A 17,200-nucleotide genomic window follows, 5' to 3' on the forward strand; every position below is an offset into this window, starting at 1 on the left:
CTGTAGGAAATACTATTTTTACATCACTAGTGTATACTGCCTAAAAGTACTTTTCTATACTTTCAAGAATCATGTTACCATAAAGATCTTTGATCTTTTAAGTACATAAGTGAATGTCTACGTTGTGAGCCTGAACTGTTCTCTCTTACATTAGACTATTTGACCAAAAAATTGTTTTCTACCACAAAAATGTCCAAAAGAAATCAAGAAGTTCATTATAACTTCAATTGTAAATCTTTATAGCTGTGATTTATGCATCTTCAAACAGAGTGTTAAGTGTCTTTGGGATTGTAATGCTCATTCTGGACTAAGAGGAGCTTGTTCAGATACTTAAACTTGGGAGCCAATATTTTCAGTGATTTCATAGCCATCCTATTTTCTTTCACTTATCTGGATTACCCAACAGCAATCACGATAATCCAAGCCAGCTCCTGATACTCCTCTCTGTAGTCAGGGGAAGGTCAGCTATTTTTTGATCCCCATGGGAGAAAGACAACTCCTCAATCACTATCTCAAAATAGCCAGCCATTCTCAGCTGCTGGGCTGGAGTCCCTCCAGGGGAGAGCAAAGGGAATACACATTTGCCGGCTGGGTGTGAGTGAGATGCCATCAAAACATGAGCTAGGACAACCTTCCCCAAAAGATTCTGCCTACTCCAAACTCTTATTCTTGTTGTTGTTTTTGAGAAGCTAGGTGCCTACCGTTTATTTATTTATTTTTATTTAAAAGGAAGCCAGTGAATTAAAAATGAGACTAAATATCGCCATCTTCTTTGGTGCTGTCTTTGGTGCTTTGGGGGTTTTACTCTTTTTAGTGGCCTTTGGATCGGATTATTGGCTTCTCGCAACTGAAGTGGGAAGGTGTTCAGGTGAACAGAATGTGAGTTTCTTCTTCAAAATATTGATGTGCTTGCTAGAGACAAAGACAGCCTTATTATGTATCTTCTTGAAATCAGAGAACAGTAGTGGAGTGTCTATTTCTTCTTAAGAAGTGATGTGTAGAAAGCTAGTGATCATCACTATTTGTGATAAACTACATTTCTTTAAACATTTTCTGGATGTCATACTTTCGGTTATATTTATTGTGCTGATGGCAGGTTACTTCATTTGTATTCTGTACAGATAGAGAATGTTACTTTTCACCATGAAGGATTCTTCTGGAGATGTTGGTTTAATGGGATTGTGGAAGAGAACAACTCTAATATTTGGAAGTTCTGGTACAGTAAGTACAATTTTAGTTTTATTGTCCCTCTTGTCTCTAAAATAAAAATGAACAGCTTCTTATTTAGTATGCCACTTACAGAGGATTGGATTCTTAATTGTAAAATCTCAATAAGATGTCTTCAAAAGATTCATGAAGAGATTTCTTTTCAGTAAGTAGAAATGGCTGTAGAAATAATTATTTTCTCTTCTAACCCCAGTAGCCCTCTGCATATTTATGACAAAACTGAATTATCCATTGTTTCTCTGTTCCTATTTAAAATACACTAACTTTAACAAACAAAACCAATATTACCTATATATTTTTTTCAAGTGTCTATTATTGCTATATTGCAAGTAAATGGCATGTTAAATTTTGTTATAAGGCTTTGAAATCTCAAATGTAAAAATCCAGTAGAGTTGTATTATTTTACATGCATAGTTGAAAGTTAACAATATATATTTTTTATAATGATACTTAATTACCAGCAGCAGCAGATGAAAGCTTATTTTATTTGGGCTTTAACCAAGTTTGTAGGCAATATCAAAAAATGCCTTACTTTTGATGTTTGTGCTCTCATGGACACTTTAAAGTTCTTTTTTGAAGTAATATAACTTTACAAATCTATGATATATTCCTTCAACATTATTTCTTATATTGAATTAATCTTTGAAAGTCAATTCATTGAAAATAGCTAGCATTTATTTTCATACATTCAAAATGAAAGAACTGTTTATTAGCCTAAAATGTATTGAGGGTTGAAATTATTAACCCCATTAAAACTCAAGGTATAGTCTTTACATAATAGTCAAGAATACGAAATATTTAATCAAAAATTAGGTCGGTGAAGACTTAAGTAAGCTGATGGTAAGTTGGCATATTTAAAGAAAAAAGAAAGTAGTGAAGTGGCATTTTGAGACAAATATCTGATAGACTCTCTTATAATGAATTTTGGGCACAAGAATAAGCCGGCAACTTGCCAATGGAACTTATTTTGACTTTGGTAAAGGAAAGTAAGTCAGACTGTGTAAGAGAAATATTTTTGCCAAAGACTTAAGAAAAGGAATAAGAATATTTCAGTCCACTTTAAAGCAGACATATGCAATTTTGAAGTTTTCAGGCAACATAAAAGTTCCTTCTTGTGATTTCTTCAAACACTAAAAAGTTATTTAAATTATTAACTTGTATGATCTATTATTTGCATCTTTCTCTAAAAATAAGATGGATATAGTATAAACTTTCTATTCATTGGAAATAGTCAAGGCTAAATTAAAATATGTTAGATTTTTGAAGCAATTATTTTTGAGTACCTACTGTATGCTAGGCACTATGTCAGGTGTTGGAGAATATGTGAAAATGAATGACATGTGGCGCCATCAATTTTAAGGTGGCAGTAAGGGCATTTGTGTTCATTCCATTGAACTGTAACGCAGATAGACGTTCTGGACGAATCTACATTCCAAGTCTTGTCTGCTTCTTAATATGAGTTTCATAGGAGGCCTTCCCCCCTCACACAACTATTCTCTAATTTGTTGATGGAACCAGTAGTTTTATTTTGCTTGTGTAACCCCTTTTCCTCATTTTTCTGTTCCACTAGGAATGAATCATCACTAAGCTTCTCAATAACACATGCCATCGTTTTGCTCTCCTTCCTAGCCAATCAGCCACCATCTAAGAACTGCACCCATGCTTATCTGTCCCCGTACCCCTTCATGAGAGGCGCACACAATTCGACCTCCTATGACTCTGCAGTGAGTAAGTACCCTCTGTCCTCAGATTGTCTCTGAATGGAGTCTTATCTTTCTTAAGGATGCCCACCCCACCATTCTTGTGAGCAATTAAAAAATAATTTGACACCTGTAATTCCGACCATTTATCTGTTATCGGTAGATTAGATATAAAAAATGTTATTTTTAACATACCATTTATAATTTTAAATGACATAACTTGGATCTGAAAGGACTTGGCCCTGTGGCTCGTGTCCTTAATCCCAGGAACCTGGAAAGCTGAGGTGGTAGGATCGCTTAAGGACAGAAGTTCAAGACCAGCCTGGTCAACATAAGGAGACCTCGTTTCTACTAAATAAATACATACATACATACATAAATAAATAAATAACGTATCTGGGTGCAGTGGCACCTGTAGTCATAGCTGCTTGGGAGGCCAGAGGCTCATTTGAGCCCAGGAGTTTCAGACTGCAGCAAGCTGTGATCATGTCACTGCACTTCAGCCTTGAGACAGAGCAAGAATCTCTCCAAAAAAATAAAAATAATATAAGAAAAGGACTGACAATGTGGGAAACTATGGGGGAGAGTAGGGAGGGGAAGGGAGGTGGGACTAACGGTAGTCAATATCTGTCTGGGGACAGGGAGACACCCCTTATCCACAAGGGTGCCTGAACGATGCATAATTGTAAACCTAACCCTTAACTGTACCCCACGCATTTCAAATAAAAAATATGTTTAAAATGAAAAAATAAAAATAAAAATAAAACCATTGTAATTTACTTGCTACTTATAAAAATATTTTTAATGTGTTTTCCAATATGAAGAAGTGATATTTATTAGGAAGAACTTCAGAACTTCAGAAAAGGTTTAACTGTGCTAAAATAGTCTTACAATGGAAAAGATTGTAATATACATTGTACTTTAAAAATATTTTTGCAACTGTTGCATATGAGAATACGATTATGTGACTGTATTTATACAAAATGGATGAACTTTGTATGTGTGATATCCCGAAGGAGAAAGACATCCAGATATCATTAACTCACAGCCAATTAAAACGTGAATTTTTAATAACTCAAAAATTAAGAATAGGTTTGTTTTTCAAGAAGAAAACCTAATATATTTAATTTTCTGAATGGACTTATATTAGTTTAAGAAGAGAACCAATAGTGTATGTGTGTGGAGAGAGAGAAAGAGACAAAAACAGAGAGAGAGAGAGAGAGAGGGAACAAGCAAGAGAGAGAGAAATACTAAGGATTTGACTCATGCAGTTTGGGGCATGGTGAGTCTGAAATCTGTAGGGCAGGCTAGCGGACTGGAGATTCAGATAAGTGTTCATGTCGTAGTCTTGAGTCTGAAGACTGGACGTTCTAGTAGAATTGTTGTGCTGCAGTCTGGAGCCTAGCTTCTTTCTTCCTCAGGAGATGGGGCTTTTCTCTTAAGGTCTTTACCCATATTATGGAGGGTCTATCTGTTCAAAGTCAAGCGATTATAGATACTTATGGCATCTAACATTACCTTCACAGCAACATCTAAACTGGTAGTTGACTCCACAGCTGGGCACCATAGTCTAACCAAGTCAATACGTAGCCTGAACCATCGCAGAACTTAGCAGATCTTTACATTGAACTATTTTTCATCTCTCTGTTGAATGCGTAATTTCATACATGATGGTTTTGCCTTAGGTTTGGCAAAGAAGGTAGCATTTGCTTATATCACACCAACACCCCACATTATGGAGGGAGTCTGCGGTCTGGTTAGGGAAGGAAAGCAGCTGGCTTGCAGCTGTTCTTGTTTACCAGGGTTCCTTGGGTGCTAAGGACTGTGGCCATTTTCCTTGAAAAATATGTGTGGTGTGGATGCCCCTCCCGGTTAAAAACTGCAGGAGGTGGCCATTGCTTTGTTAAACTCTGCTGTCTCCCCTGGGCTCTTTGAGCTCTAGCTGCTGTGTTCTCTTAGCTTTGGGTCCCTCCCCTACTTTGGGGAGGTGAATCTCCTCTCTCATTCTCTTTCTCTGATTTACTTTCTTTTTTTTTCTTTTTTTTTTGAGTTGGAGTCTCACCCAGGCTGGAGGGCAGTGGCACGCCTCTTTGGCCACCACAGCCTCAACCTGCTGGGCTCTGGCGATCCTTCCGCCTCAGCCTTCCAAGTAGCTGGAATTACAGGCATGCGCTACCACACCAGGCTGATTTTTTTGATTTATTGTAGAGACGCAGTCTCACCAAGGTGCCCAGGCTGGTCTTAAACCCGCAAGCTCAGACAATCCACTCGCCTCTGCCTCCCAAAGTGCTGGGATTACAGGCTGAGCCACCGAGCCCAGCCCTGATTTACTTTCTAAATACACTGCTTGAAAACTTAAAAAAAAAAAAACGGGGGAGACATTTCATTCACATTTGTCAGATCCCCTTGCATCTTGTTGAATGTGGACTTCTTACTGGTAAGAGAAGCGATGGATAGCAGAGAAAAGAATAGGATAGACTATTTTGTTTTACAGAAAAGTTACAAAAAATGTTCCCCGCCCCCAACATTTTTACTTTATAAAATGAACTGAAAAGTAATACAGGGCTGGCTTTCCAGGAAAGTCGGTATTTCCATAGATATGACTACTGTTGTTGTCATGAGTCACATGCTGAGGTCCTGTGATGAGACTGGTATTGTAAGCTTCATATATTTTTAAAGAAATCTATAACATATATTTGAAAAGTCTGCACCTAAGGAAGATAGTGAAGAACTTGAAAAGCCAGGTAACATGATCTGTGCATAATAATTATGATGGAGATGGATTGTAAATACATGTCAGAAAAATTATACTGCAATTACACTTAGAATTATTATGTAGCACTGCATATAATTAGTGTGTCATCTTTTGGATCTAGTGACAAAACCATAGCCAATGTTTTTTAAATTATCAAACTTCTCTTTGGCACATATATTGTAGCTCCTTACTCATTTTAAGAAACTTCTTTATCATACACTTTAAGTAAAAATGATTGAGATATGCAAAAATATGCTCTACAACAGAAATAATATACACAAGTTTTATTTATCCCCATAATAATGTACAAGCTTTGGGAGGCTGAGGTGAGTGGATTGCCTGAGCCCATGGGTTCGAGACCCGCCCGGGCAACTTTGGGAGACCTCATCTCTACAATAAATCAAAACATGAGCTGGGCGTGGTAGCGCGTGCCTGTAATTCCAGCTACTTGGAAGGCTGAGGCAGAAGGATCGACGGAGCCCAGCAGGTCGAGGCTGCGGTGGCCAGGAGCAGCCACTGCACTCCAGTCTGGGTGACAGAGTGAGACTCCAACTCAAAAAAAAAAAAAAATGTACAAGCACATTTAATGTTGTATTTGTGTGATTTACAATTTTGCTTTTTCCTTGTATCCAAGAGAAATGCATGGATTTCATCAAAAGAATTCTACCTACCTTTTCAGTATGTATTTCCTAGTTAATGACACTGCACAGTCTTCACTAGACTTCAGAGCCACTATTTAGTTTTATGTGGCTTCATAATTATCAGGTATTTAATACTTGCCCAATTATCTCTGGTAAATTAAAAGTATTATTTATGAAACCTGAGGTTATCATGGCCTGGTGAACTATTTGTAAGATGACTGTATTCTCCTGAGTTTTTACAATTAAAGTTAGTCAATATTGAATTCAATAAAAATAACATAGCCTTGTATGATTTTTCTGGAATGACTATTTTAGAATTATAGGACTCTAATGGTGCAAATATATTCTTTTATAATAGGGAGACTTTCATAATAGGGAGATTCAGAGAAAGCATGTGACTGTCTTCACGTGGCTGATTATTATCAGCAGGACTAATACAAACAAGCCAAGTCTTTAGTTTTGGTTTTATTGATAAACTTATAAACTACAGTGAATGAGAAGGTTAATTGTAGTGCTTACTCTTAAGAATGTCTTTTATTTGTATTTCCAAAGAACAATATTATATTGACATTTTCTACCTTTCTATCTGAACCTGACCTGTGTATACAAACCAGGTCTGATTCAGTGTTTCCTTCCATTAAAAACAAAAAAAACCTCAAATACATTTTATGAAATTAAATTAATCTCAAATCTAGTTATTTGAATTATTGCCCAAGCTTAGTGAGGGTGGACTAATTTCCAGAATTGTTTTTGTGGTAGACTTGTGTACTCTGAGGTTTATTAAACAATTTTAATACCTTGTGAGATTTGTCCGAGTTAGATTTTCTGGTTTGTTTCATAGCTACATTCAGTTACAGTTCATTCATTTCGTGTCACGTGGCAATTATGTACTGAAACTACATAAATTTCCAAGATAACTGAACCCTGAGTGAATTAGTTTTTCTCTTTCTTGGTGTCTCCATAGCCTTTGACTACACTTCTGTCAAAGTGCCCGTTAGACTTAACTGTGATTGTTTCTTTACCTCGGTTTCTTCATGATTTATTTGAGCACCCTAAAGCACAGAATGTCACCTGTTCATATTTATATCACCAGAACTTAGTATAGTGCCTGACAATTAATAGAATTAAAAACTTGTATAGAATGACTTCATGCAAAAATTAAAGTTAGCTTTTTAATAATAAACTACTTTAATTTTCTATTTTACAAGTGGAAATTTCTTAAAAACTAAATTACTTGATTTTCCTTTTAAGCAGAATGCATTGCAAATAATTTCACCTCTTCTTAATGAGTTGGAACGAATACACAAACTTGGTCTAGCCAACCTGACCTTTTTTGAATTCCTCAAGCTCAGTATTTGTCCCCTTGCCTGGGGCCCATAATTTATCTATGCGCTAACCCTCCCCAAATGCTGTTACTTCCCATTCCCTCCTCTGTTTACTTTTTTTTTTTTAAATCACAAAGCAGGTTTATCCTTCCAGAGAGTTCAAACTTCAGTTTTACAAGGACTCCTCCTTGCCCATCCCCCGCCCCACTAATGTGTGGACTGGACCACACTCTCCTTTGTAAAACCTGTTCTTTTTGATAATTTATATCACAGATTTTCACTATTTACTTATGTAATTATCTTGCTCATTTATTTTCTTCTCAGTTAACGCTCAGCTCCATGAGAATGAGGGTCTTGTGTGTTTGGCTCACTATTTTATCCACTCTAGGCTAAAAGCTAAATGAATATTTGGGGGAGACTCCATTGTTATACCATGCCATGGTGTTAAGACTGGTGCTTCAAGTTACCATTGATGTGTGTAGAATGTCTTTAGCCCTTTATTTTAAAATTTTATTTTGCATGCTTTTTAAAATTTTCTGTCTTCAGAACATTGCTTTCACCTGTCAGCTATCCTTGGCTGTTGTTGTCATTATGTATTTATTTAGTACTCTTTTCTAGTCTTTTCTTCCTTTGCCCTTGTAAAAAGTGTAAGCTGAAATGAATGATATGAGAACAGAAGCAAAAAGGCAGGCAGACAAGATAGTAGTTGGCAATGCATTAGGCTGCAAGTAATAGACTATTAGCAGTAGGTTAAAAATAAGGACTGTTATGTTTTTTTTTTTTTTCACAAGAGGCCAAAAGCAGCTGCCATAATGATGCTGTCAGGGACCCAGGCTCTGTCAACACTTTCTTTCACCATTCTTGAAGGATGACTGCCACCTTTATGCTCTTCCATCTTTGGAAGAGCAGAAGTGTTCCTGGAATTTGCTAGTAGGTTTCTGCCAACTGGTTCTGCTGTATTTATCAAAATGGTGTCACATGTCCCTAAGGTTGGGACATGAAGTTTTTAGCTTTCTATCCACTATAGTGAACAAGAGGAAAGGTCTGGTAGTGAATCTTGAGTGAATCAGTTGAAATAATCTACCACAGGGGATTACCATAATAATTCTGCCTAAAAATCATCAGAGGTTGACAAAGATTAGTAAAAATGAAAAGGAAATAAGGAATATAGGTGATATTTTAAGAATTGACATGCAAAACTTGATATCCAAATCAAAGTAAGAGGGATCTAGGATTATGAGGAAATTTCCTTTTGAAGGTGTAATTCAGTTTAAATAACACACAATAGAAGTTAGTGTAGTGACTTACCTCCAAATGGTAAGTATTGTTTCAGTGTTGTTGCTCTTTTTAAGTATTTTAATGTGTGAATTGTACATAGTTTTAATCATCATAAAAGCCAATATCTATCTTGGTTTCCTTTTTTGTTAGTGCGTATTTCTCGATGTTTTTATTAATGCTTTCTTAAGTTTTAAATATGTTAGTTGCTGCTTCCACTTTAAAAAATAATTATATACAAGTGGCATTTGTCATAATTTGTATTCTTTGAGTTTTATTTCCAGAACTGTGAATGTGGAATCGAAACATAGGAATAAGTTTCTTGGTTGTTTTTATTATACTGCAGTATAAAATTGCTTGCCAACTGATACTAAACTGTGAATGACTTTCAGCTAAGAAAATCTGGTAAGGCGGACAGAAATCTGAAAGTTAAGATGAGGTTTTAAAGTGCAGGAGTGGGATTAAGTTGCATTTAGACATATTAACTTTGAGTTGATGGTGGAATATGAATTTGAAATACCTTAGCAAGTAGCTTGTTGTGCAAAACTGGTTTTCCTGAAATTCATTAATTAGCACGGCAGATATTGATGAGAAATTGCAGAGGTAACTTTTTATATCAGATATAGTCTTTAAGAAACAAATATCATAGGAAAGAAGACGATAAAATATCAATTTTATTCAGGGGGAAAAGGGAAGAAGCAGACAGTCCACAAATGAGGACAATTAAGTAGCACCTAGAAACAAGTCAGTGAGAAGTCTTGGTGCATTGTCAACTGGTGAGTTTGACAACTGGTTCATTGGCAACAGGGCTGGTAGAGGGGAGAGTCTTGGGAAAGAGGCAGTGGTCCTCAGTGACAGGTGCAGAATGTATGAGAATGAGCAACAGGAAGAAGGGATTGGATCATATGCTGATGGTGCTGAAGTTCTCATAGCTTCTAGATCCCTCTTCGCCAAGGGTCAGCCCATTCAGATGGTTCTTTCCAGGCCCGTTTCGACACCTAAAGCCACCTGAGACTTCCAGATCTTCTGCTGTGTATTCCATCTCTGTTCACTGCCCATTTTCTTAGATTGGACTGAGGGCTCTGTCCTCTTTTCCTGGCAATGTCCTTCCTATCCCATTTTCCTGCACATTTTGTAATCCGAGGATCCTCCCGAGGGCCAAGCCCTGCTCCAGGCTTTCTCTCTTCTCTTCTCCCAAGAGCAGAGGTCGGGAAGCAGTGAATCTTATACAGGGGAGGGGAACAGAACGACGGAATGAGAAACCTCACCCTGGGATATTTCAGGCGTGAGCAGTGAGGAAGTCAAGACCTTTGCAACTAGCCAACACTTGAGCTGAGAATAGTCACCCAAAAAGCACAGCATTACAGAGTACAGAGTCCTTACAAAAACAGCCACATACATGCCCCCTAAAACTTGCTTTACTGTACAAAGTAAAGGAAGGTATTAAAAATGAATGTTCTTACATTTGACAGAAGTGGCACAGGAATGAATTAAGATTTGAGCCTAGAGTTAATATAAATGTACATACTTAAACAATTTAGGAGACACGTCAACATGGTGTAGGTACCTAATTTCAGCAAGACACCCCACACCCCGTTTCCACCCTGGCTTGTGGATAGGGTATTCTGGCGTATCTGGGTCTTATTCATCAATTTTTTGTGTATTCACATATGGTGATTCTAAACATTGTCCTAAATATACCAAATAGGTGTAAATACATCCATTATGCTTTAGTTGTATAGGAAAACTTATGTGCTGCGAAATTTAATGAAAAATGCAATGCAGTCTTTTTTATTATTATTATTATTAAATGTCAAGTACTTTTAATAAGTAACTTAATTTCCTGCTGTTCATTCAGACATTTGGGATCACAGAGCCATGACCACAGACACAGCACTGAATTACAGGGGTAGCCGCAATTCGTGATTAACAGCTGACTTTTCATCCGGGACCCCAGCCCAGGCTCCGAGTTGCTCCCAGGGTGGTTTGCACTGCTTTTACACACTGTAGCTATTGAGAGTAGACTCAGCTTGGAAGTTGTAGGGCATAGCATCAAAGCTGTAATTAACTGGGCTCGGTGGCTCAGCCTGTAATCCTAGTGCTTTGGGAGGCTGAGGTGAGTGGATTGCCTGAGCCCGCAGGTTCGAGACCCACCTGGGCAACTTGGCGTGACCTCATCTCTACAATAAATAAAAAAATCAGCCGGGTGTGGTAGCGCATGACTGTAGTTCCAGCTACTTGGAAGGCTGAGGCGGAAGGATCACTGGAGCCCAGCAGGTCGAAGCTACGGTGGCCGGGAGCGGCCACTGCACTCCAGTCTGGGTGACAGGGTAAGACTCCAACTCAAAAAAATTAAAAAATTAAAAAATTAAAAATTACAGGCATGATGGCTCCTGCCTGTAATTGCAGCACTTTGGGAGACTGAGAAGGGAGGATTGCTTGAGGTCAGGAGTTCAAGGGCAACATAGCAAGCCTCTGTTTCTACGAACAATGAAAAATATTAGCCAAGAGTGGTAGCACACGCCTGCAGTCTCAGTGACTTGGGAGGCTGAGGCGGGAGGATTGCTTCAGCCCAGGAGTTGGAGGCTGCAGTGAGCCATGATTGTGCCACGGCTCCCTAGCCTGGATGACAGAGTAAGACCTTATCTCTAAAGATAAAAATAAATGAATGAATGAATAAATAATCACTTTTTTCCAGAAGGTGCCATTTTGTGCTCTCTACAATTTATTCATGGCCTTCTTGGGGTTGGTTGGCAGTTTACACAATGTCCCTCCAATAATGGGAGGTGATTGCTTTCTGAAAACAATTCCCTGTGACCATTCCCAGCAAGGTGGCCAGGCTTCCTGCATGGAGGACAGGCTTCTGCCTTCTATGGAGGTTTCTGGTGAGCCTGAGAATGTCTGCCACATTCAGAAACAGGAATCCCCACTCATTATAGCGATCTCCTGGTATAGTACAGCAGGATTTCTCAGGCTTGTCACTATTGACATCCTGGGTCAGATAATCTTTGGTGTGAGACTGTCCTGTGCATTGCAGAATGTTTAGCAGCACCTCTGGCCTCTACCCATAGACACCAGCAGCACCCTCTCAGTTATTACAACCCAAACTCTCTCCAGACATTACTGGCTGTCCTGGAGGTGTGTGGGCATAAGATAGTCCTCTGATGAGAAACCCTGAGGCCTTCTAGACACTCGTTGCTCACACTTCGGGCCCAGGCCCAAGTTCTTCCTTGGAATCATACCCATACTACCTATACTCTGTGCTCAGCTCCAGGTCCAGGACTGAAAACAGTAAAAACGTCCTCTGCCTTCTTTCATGCAGAATATTCAAACTGAAAAGAAGCAAGGAGCTCATTTGGGCCTCTCCTGCCTTTAAATATCATTTCTTCTGCTCCAACCTATGGATCTTTTCTTGGAAGAGCGTATCAACTATATTCAAGGAAAGAAAATTATTGAGTGCCTACTGTACGCTGAGTACTGTTCTGGTTGCTTCAGGATCAGTCCCGAATTCTTGTCCTCATGGAGCTTTCATTGATGTGAGGAGGCAAAATATATCTACACACACACACATCTCAAGTACTTGGAGGAAAAATAAAAGAGAAGGGTGGTATGTGTGGAGGGGATTTTAATACTCAACAGAAAGAATGTTTAACATGGGGACTGGCTCATGGTAAGGGCTCTATGGGAGTTACAAGCTGGGCTTCCGGCCTGAATTTATCACCTGGTGCCACCACCTTGGCTAAAAGCACTCCAGCAGGCTTCTTAATCTCCACAAACTGGTTTGTGAAAGGGAGATAAGAATATTACCAACCTCATGCAGTTGTTTTCAAAATGAAACAGCCTCGTAATACAAATGCTTGGCAGAGTGGTTGCCATGTAGTTGGTATTCAGTAAATGCTAGCTATTCTTATGATGATATACCAATTTAGAGCACCAAAAATAAGTCATCATCTTATAATGAGTCATAAATGCATCATAGCTTCTCTCTAGTGAAATGCTTCCTGCTCTCTGAAGAGAGAGAGAGAGAGAGAGAGAGAGAGAGAGAGAGAGAGAGAGTGTGTGTGTGTGTGTGTGTGTGTGTGTGTGTGTGTGTGTGTGACCACATCAGGTATTTGGCAAAGAGTAACATAAATAAATGCTCATTATTAATATCATTATCACCATCATCTAAGTACATGATGGTCAATGTTATGCCATCCCTACTGGTCAAGATTTGGTACTCTTTATCTAATTATATTGAATAAAATTTAGGCAACAAATATTTATTGAGCACATACCATGTGCCAAATATTTTTGTAGGTTCCATGGGCCAGAAGTGAACAAAACAGATACAATTCCCTGCCCTCAGGGGGCTGACATTAAAGTGAGCAGAGTCAGACCAATAAATATAAACTGGCCAATTACATAGTAGTTTGACAATGACAAGTGCTCAGAGAAACATAAAACATGGAAAGGGATATTAGCTCTGCAATGTGGTCATAGAAAAGCATGCCTCTGAGAAGTGACATTTGTGTGGAGGCCAGAAGAAAGTGGAGGAGTGAGCCCTGTGATATTTGGAGGAAGAGTGTTCCAGAAAGAGAGAGCATCAGATGCAAAGACTCAGAGGCTGGGATATGCCCTGATGTGTGCAAACAACAGGAATGAAGGTGGCACAGCTGGGTAGAGCGAGGGAGGGGACCATGGAAGACAGGGTCAGAGAGGCAATGGTGTTGGGAAGGCTGAGCCTTTGCAAGTACTCTGAATGGGGTGAGAAGGGAGTTAGTGAGAGACTTGTAAAAGAACCTCTCCGGTTTGTTGCATTGTTAACACGCCAAGACCAGGATGTTAGGCGATGAAAATGTGTCTAATTCTAGCACAGTCCTATTACAATTACTTATCTACCAGTAAGAAAATCTGTTAAACAGACATCGCCTGTGAAACAAAACAGAACACCAAAAAACTGTGTATGAATGGGCTGCTGTGTACCTTAAAATGTCAGTCCTGGATTCGGTTTATGTTATTATTTTTTAAAAGTATTTTATTATAGAAATTGTCAAGTGTTTACAGAAGGTGTTGCCAGCACCTAACTCAATAATCAGCACATTTTGTCTCATCTCTATAAATCTATATACATGATCCATGCAAGATTATTTTAAAGCAAATTCCAAGCATTATATTATTTCTACCATAAAAATATTTGTACATACCTTTAACAGATTCCACACTGTCTAATTTTTTTTTTTTAATTTTCTATTTTGAAGTAATAATAGATTCACAGGAGGCAGGGAAGATTGTACAGAGGTCTCCTGTACTCCTTCCCGCAGGTTCCCTTAACAATTACATCTTACCTTGTTATAGTACAATGTCAAAACCAGGAAATAGACATCAGTAAGATGTGTGTGTATTTCTGTGTCATTTCTCACACATGCAGATTTGTGTGGTGGATCGCCACCCCAATCAAAACAGAATTAATTCCATCATCACAAAGATCTCCCTCATGTCATCCCTTCACAATCGCTTCTCCCCCCACCATCCCTAATCTTTCACTATCCTTTATCTGTTATACATGTCTATAATTTTTTCATTTCAAGAATGCTACATAAATAAAATCATATAGTGTATAACCTTCAAAGGCTGGCTTTTTAAAAGAAAGTGTATAAACTTGAGATCCATCCAAGTTGATACTTGTATCAATAGTTCATATTTTTTTAATGCTAAGTAGTTTGCTTGACTGTTCTTCTATCTTATAGCATTTTGGTTATGTCCAGTTTTGGATTGTTATGAAGACTGTATACTGTTTGTGTGTGTGTGTGTGTGTGTGTGTGTGTGTGTGTGTGTGTGTGTGTACCTAAATCTTCATTTACCTAGGATAAATGCCCAGAAGTATAATTGTTGGGTCATATGGTAATTTAATATTCAGGTTTTGTTAAAAACTGCCACACTATTTTCCAGAGTAGCTGTACCATTTTACACTCCCACCAACAATGTATAAGAGATTTAGGATATCTGTATCCTCACCAAAATTTGTTATTGTCTTTTTCTTTTTACTTAACTGTTCTAGTAGCTATGTTGTGACGTCTCCATTTGGTTTTAACTTCCATTTTCTTAATGTCTAGTGATGTAAAACATCTTCTCATGTTTTGAGTTGCCGTCCACCTTGCCTTAGCCTAGCACATTTGCTCTAATTGGTGAGCCAAAATGGATAGTCTTCATTAGTGAAATGTCTCTTCACGTTTCTGCTCATTTTCTAATTGTATTGTTTATCTTTTTACTGTTGAGTTTTGGGATTGCTTTATATATATTAGATGTAAATCCTTTATTAGATATGTGTTTACAAATTTATTTAATCATGTAGTACTTTTTCTATTGCTTTAAAAAGAACTTTTGTGGAATAAGAGTTGTGAACTTTGATGAAGTTCAGTTTGTTGACTTTTAAAAATAGATCTTTCAGTTTGTTTGAGTTGTTGACCAGTCCTTAGGTCTTAAATATTTTCTCCCATATTTTCTTCTATAAGTTTTACATTTCACACCGAAACCTATGATACATTTTGAGTTTATTTTTGTATCAATTTTGAGGCTGCCTTAAGATGTTTGTCCAATTTTTCCAGTTTAAAACACTATCTTTCTTCCATTGAGTAGCTTTTGCATTTATGTAAAAACATAGTTGATCCTACTTGTATAGAACTATTTTAAAATTCTGTATTGTGTTTCAGTGATATGTGTATCCATTCCCTTGCCAGTGCATTATCTCAATTATTTAGCTATATAACAAATGCTGAAATCAAATAGATTTCTCCTTTCTTTATTTATTTTTTCAAAAAAAATTTGTTTTTAACCTAATCTAGATTATTCGACTTTTGTATGTAAACTTGAGGATAATCTTCTCTATATATCTACAAAAAATCTTGCTGGGATTTTGATAGGAATTACATTAAACCTGTATATCATTCTGGGGAGAAGTAGTATCTTCATTATGTTGGATCTTCCGATCCACGAACATGGATTTATTTAGAACTTTTAAAATTTGTTTCATCTGCATTTCATAGTCCTTAGCATACAAATACTGTGTGCTTTTTTACATCTGCATCACTTCATTCATTTTAAAGCAATTGTAAATGGTATTGTATTTTACATGTTAGTTTTCATGTGCTCATTCCTAGTATATAGGGATGAAATCGAATTTTTAAAAATTAACAGACTACATTTAGAGTAGTTTTATATTTACAGAAAATTATATGAAAAATTACAGAGAATTCCCATCTCACTACCTACCCAGTTTCTCCTAGTATTAACACCTTGCTTTAGCTTGGTACATTTGCTATAATTGGTGAGCCAAAATGGATACAGTATTATTAACTAAAGTCCACGGAGTACGTAAGGATTCACTCCGTTTCATGGATTCCGTGAGTTTTCAAAAATGTAGAATAGCATGTATACACCATTATAGTTTCATACTAAAAATCCTCTGTGCTTTGCCTATTGGCTTATATTCCTCCATTTCCCTAACCCCAGCCACAACTGATCTTTTTTGCTGTCTTCATAGTTTTTCTTTTAACCGAATATCATACATTTGAAATCACACCGTACATAGCCTTTTTAGATGGATTTCTTTCACTTGGCAGTATGTACTTAAGGTTCCTCCATTAATTTCCTTGGCTTGATAGCTCCTTTCTTTATTGTGATGAATTCTATTTTATAGTATAGATATATCAGAGCTTGTTTATGCACACACCCATTGAAGGACATCTTGTTGCTTCTAAGATTTGACAGTTTATATTTATTCACATAAAGCTGCTACACTCATGTATGTGCAGGGTTTTTTTTTTATATACATTTTCAACTCTAGGGTTGAAAGGAGTGCAATTTTCAGGTCCCATGATAAGATTATGCTTAGTTTTTAAATAAACTACCAAACTGTCTTCCAGTATAGCTATCCCATTTTTCATTCCCACCAGTAATGAATGAGAGTTCCTGTTGCTCTATATCCTTGTTAGCATTTGATGTTGTCAGTCAGTGTATTTGGGCTTTAGCCATTCTAATAGCTGGGTAGTAGTAATTCATTTTAACTTGCTCTTTCCTAATGATATATGGTGTTGAACATCTTTTCATATGCCTATTTACTATCTGCTTTTCTTCTTTGATGAGGTGTTTGTCCAGATCTTTTTCATATTTTTAAATTGTGCTTTTGGTTTTTTGTTGTTGTTGTTGCATTTTAAAAGTTGTATTGCAAAGATTTTCTCCCAGTCAGTGGCTTGTAATTCATTCTCTTAACAGTATTTTTAAGAGAATGACAATATT

General features: G+C 37.4%; 1 protein-coding gene across 1 annotated transcript; it reads left to right on the forward strand.

Moving 5' to 3' along the window:
• The first annotated feature begins 579 nt into the window (after nt 1-579).
• On the forward strand, nt 580-9,935 carry TMEM182 (transmembrane protein 182). Its single transcript, XM_008064783.1, has 5 exons — nt 580-879; nt 1,122-1,221; nt 2,857-2,955; nt 4,613-4,739; nt 9,731-9,935. Exons 1-5 carry the CDS (start codon nt 748-750, stop codon nt 9,933-9,935), a joined length of 663 nt encoding a protein of 220 aa, XP_008062974.1. The 5' UTR covers nt 580-747.
• The last annotated feature ends 7,265 nt before the right edge of the window (nt 9,936-17,200 follow it).

Source organism: Carlito syrichta, unplaced genomic scaffold, assembly GCF_000164805.1.
Source record: "Carlito syrichta isolate Samal-C Ts95f unplaced genomic scaffold, Tarsius_syrichta-2.0.1 Scaffold308018, whole genome shotgun sequence".
Taxonomy (NCBI): domain Eukaryota; kingdom Metazoa; phylum Chordata; class Mammalia; order Primates; family Tarsiidae; genus Carlito; species Carlito syrichta.

What these genes read in the sequence shown, in the direction of transcription:
- TMEM182 (XM_008064783.1), top strand. Translation starts at nt 748, where the DNA reads ATGAGACTAAATATCGCCATCTTCTTTGGTGCTGTCTTTGGTGCTTTG. An exon ending in TATTTGGAAGTTCTGGTACA is followed by an intron (nt 1,222 to 2,856) that starts GTAAGTACAATT and finishes TCTCCTTCCTAG; the next exon opens with CCAATCAGCCACCATCTAAG. An exon ending in CTCCTATGACTCTGCAGTGA is followed by an intron (nt 2,956 to 4,612) that starts GTAAGTACCCTC and finishes GTTTTGCCTTAG; the next exon opens with GTTTGGCAAAGAAGGTAGCA.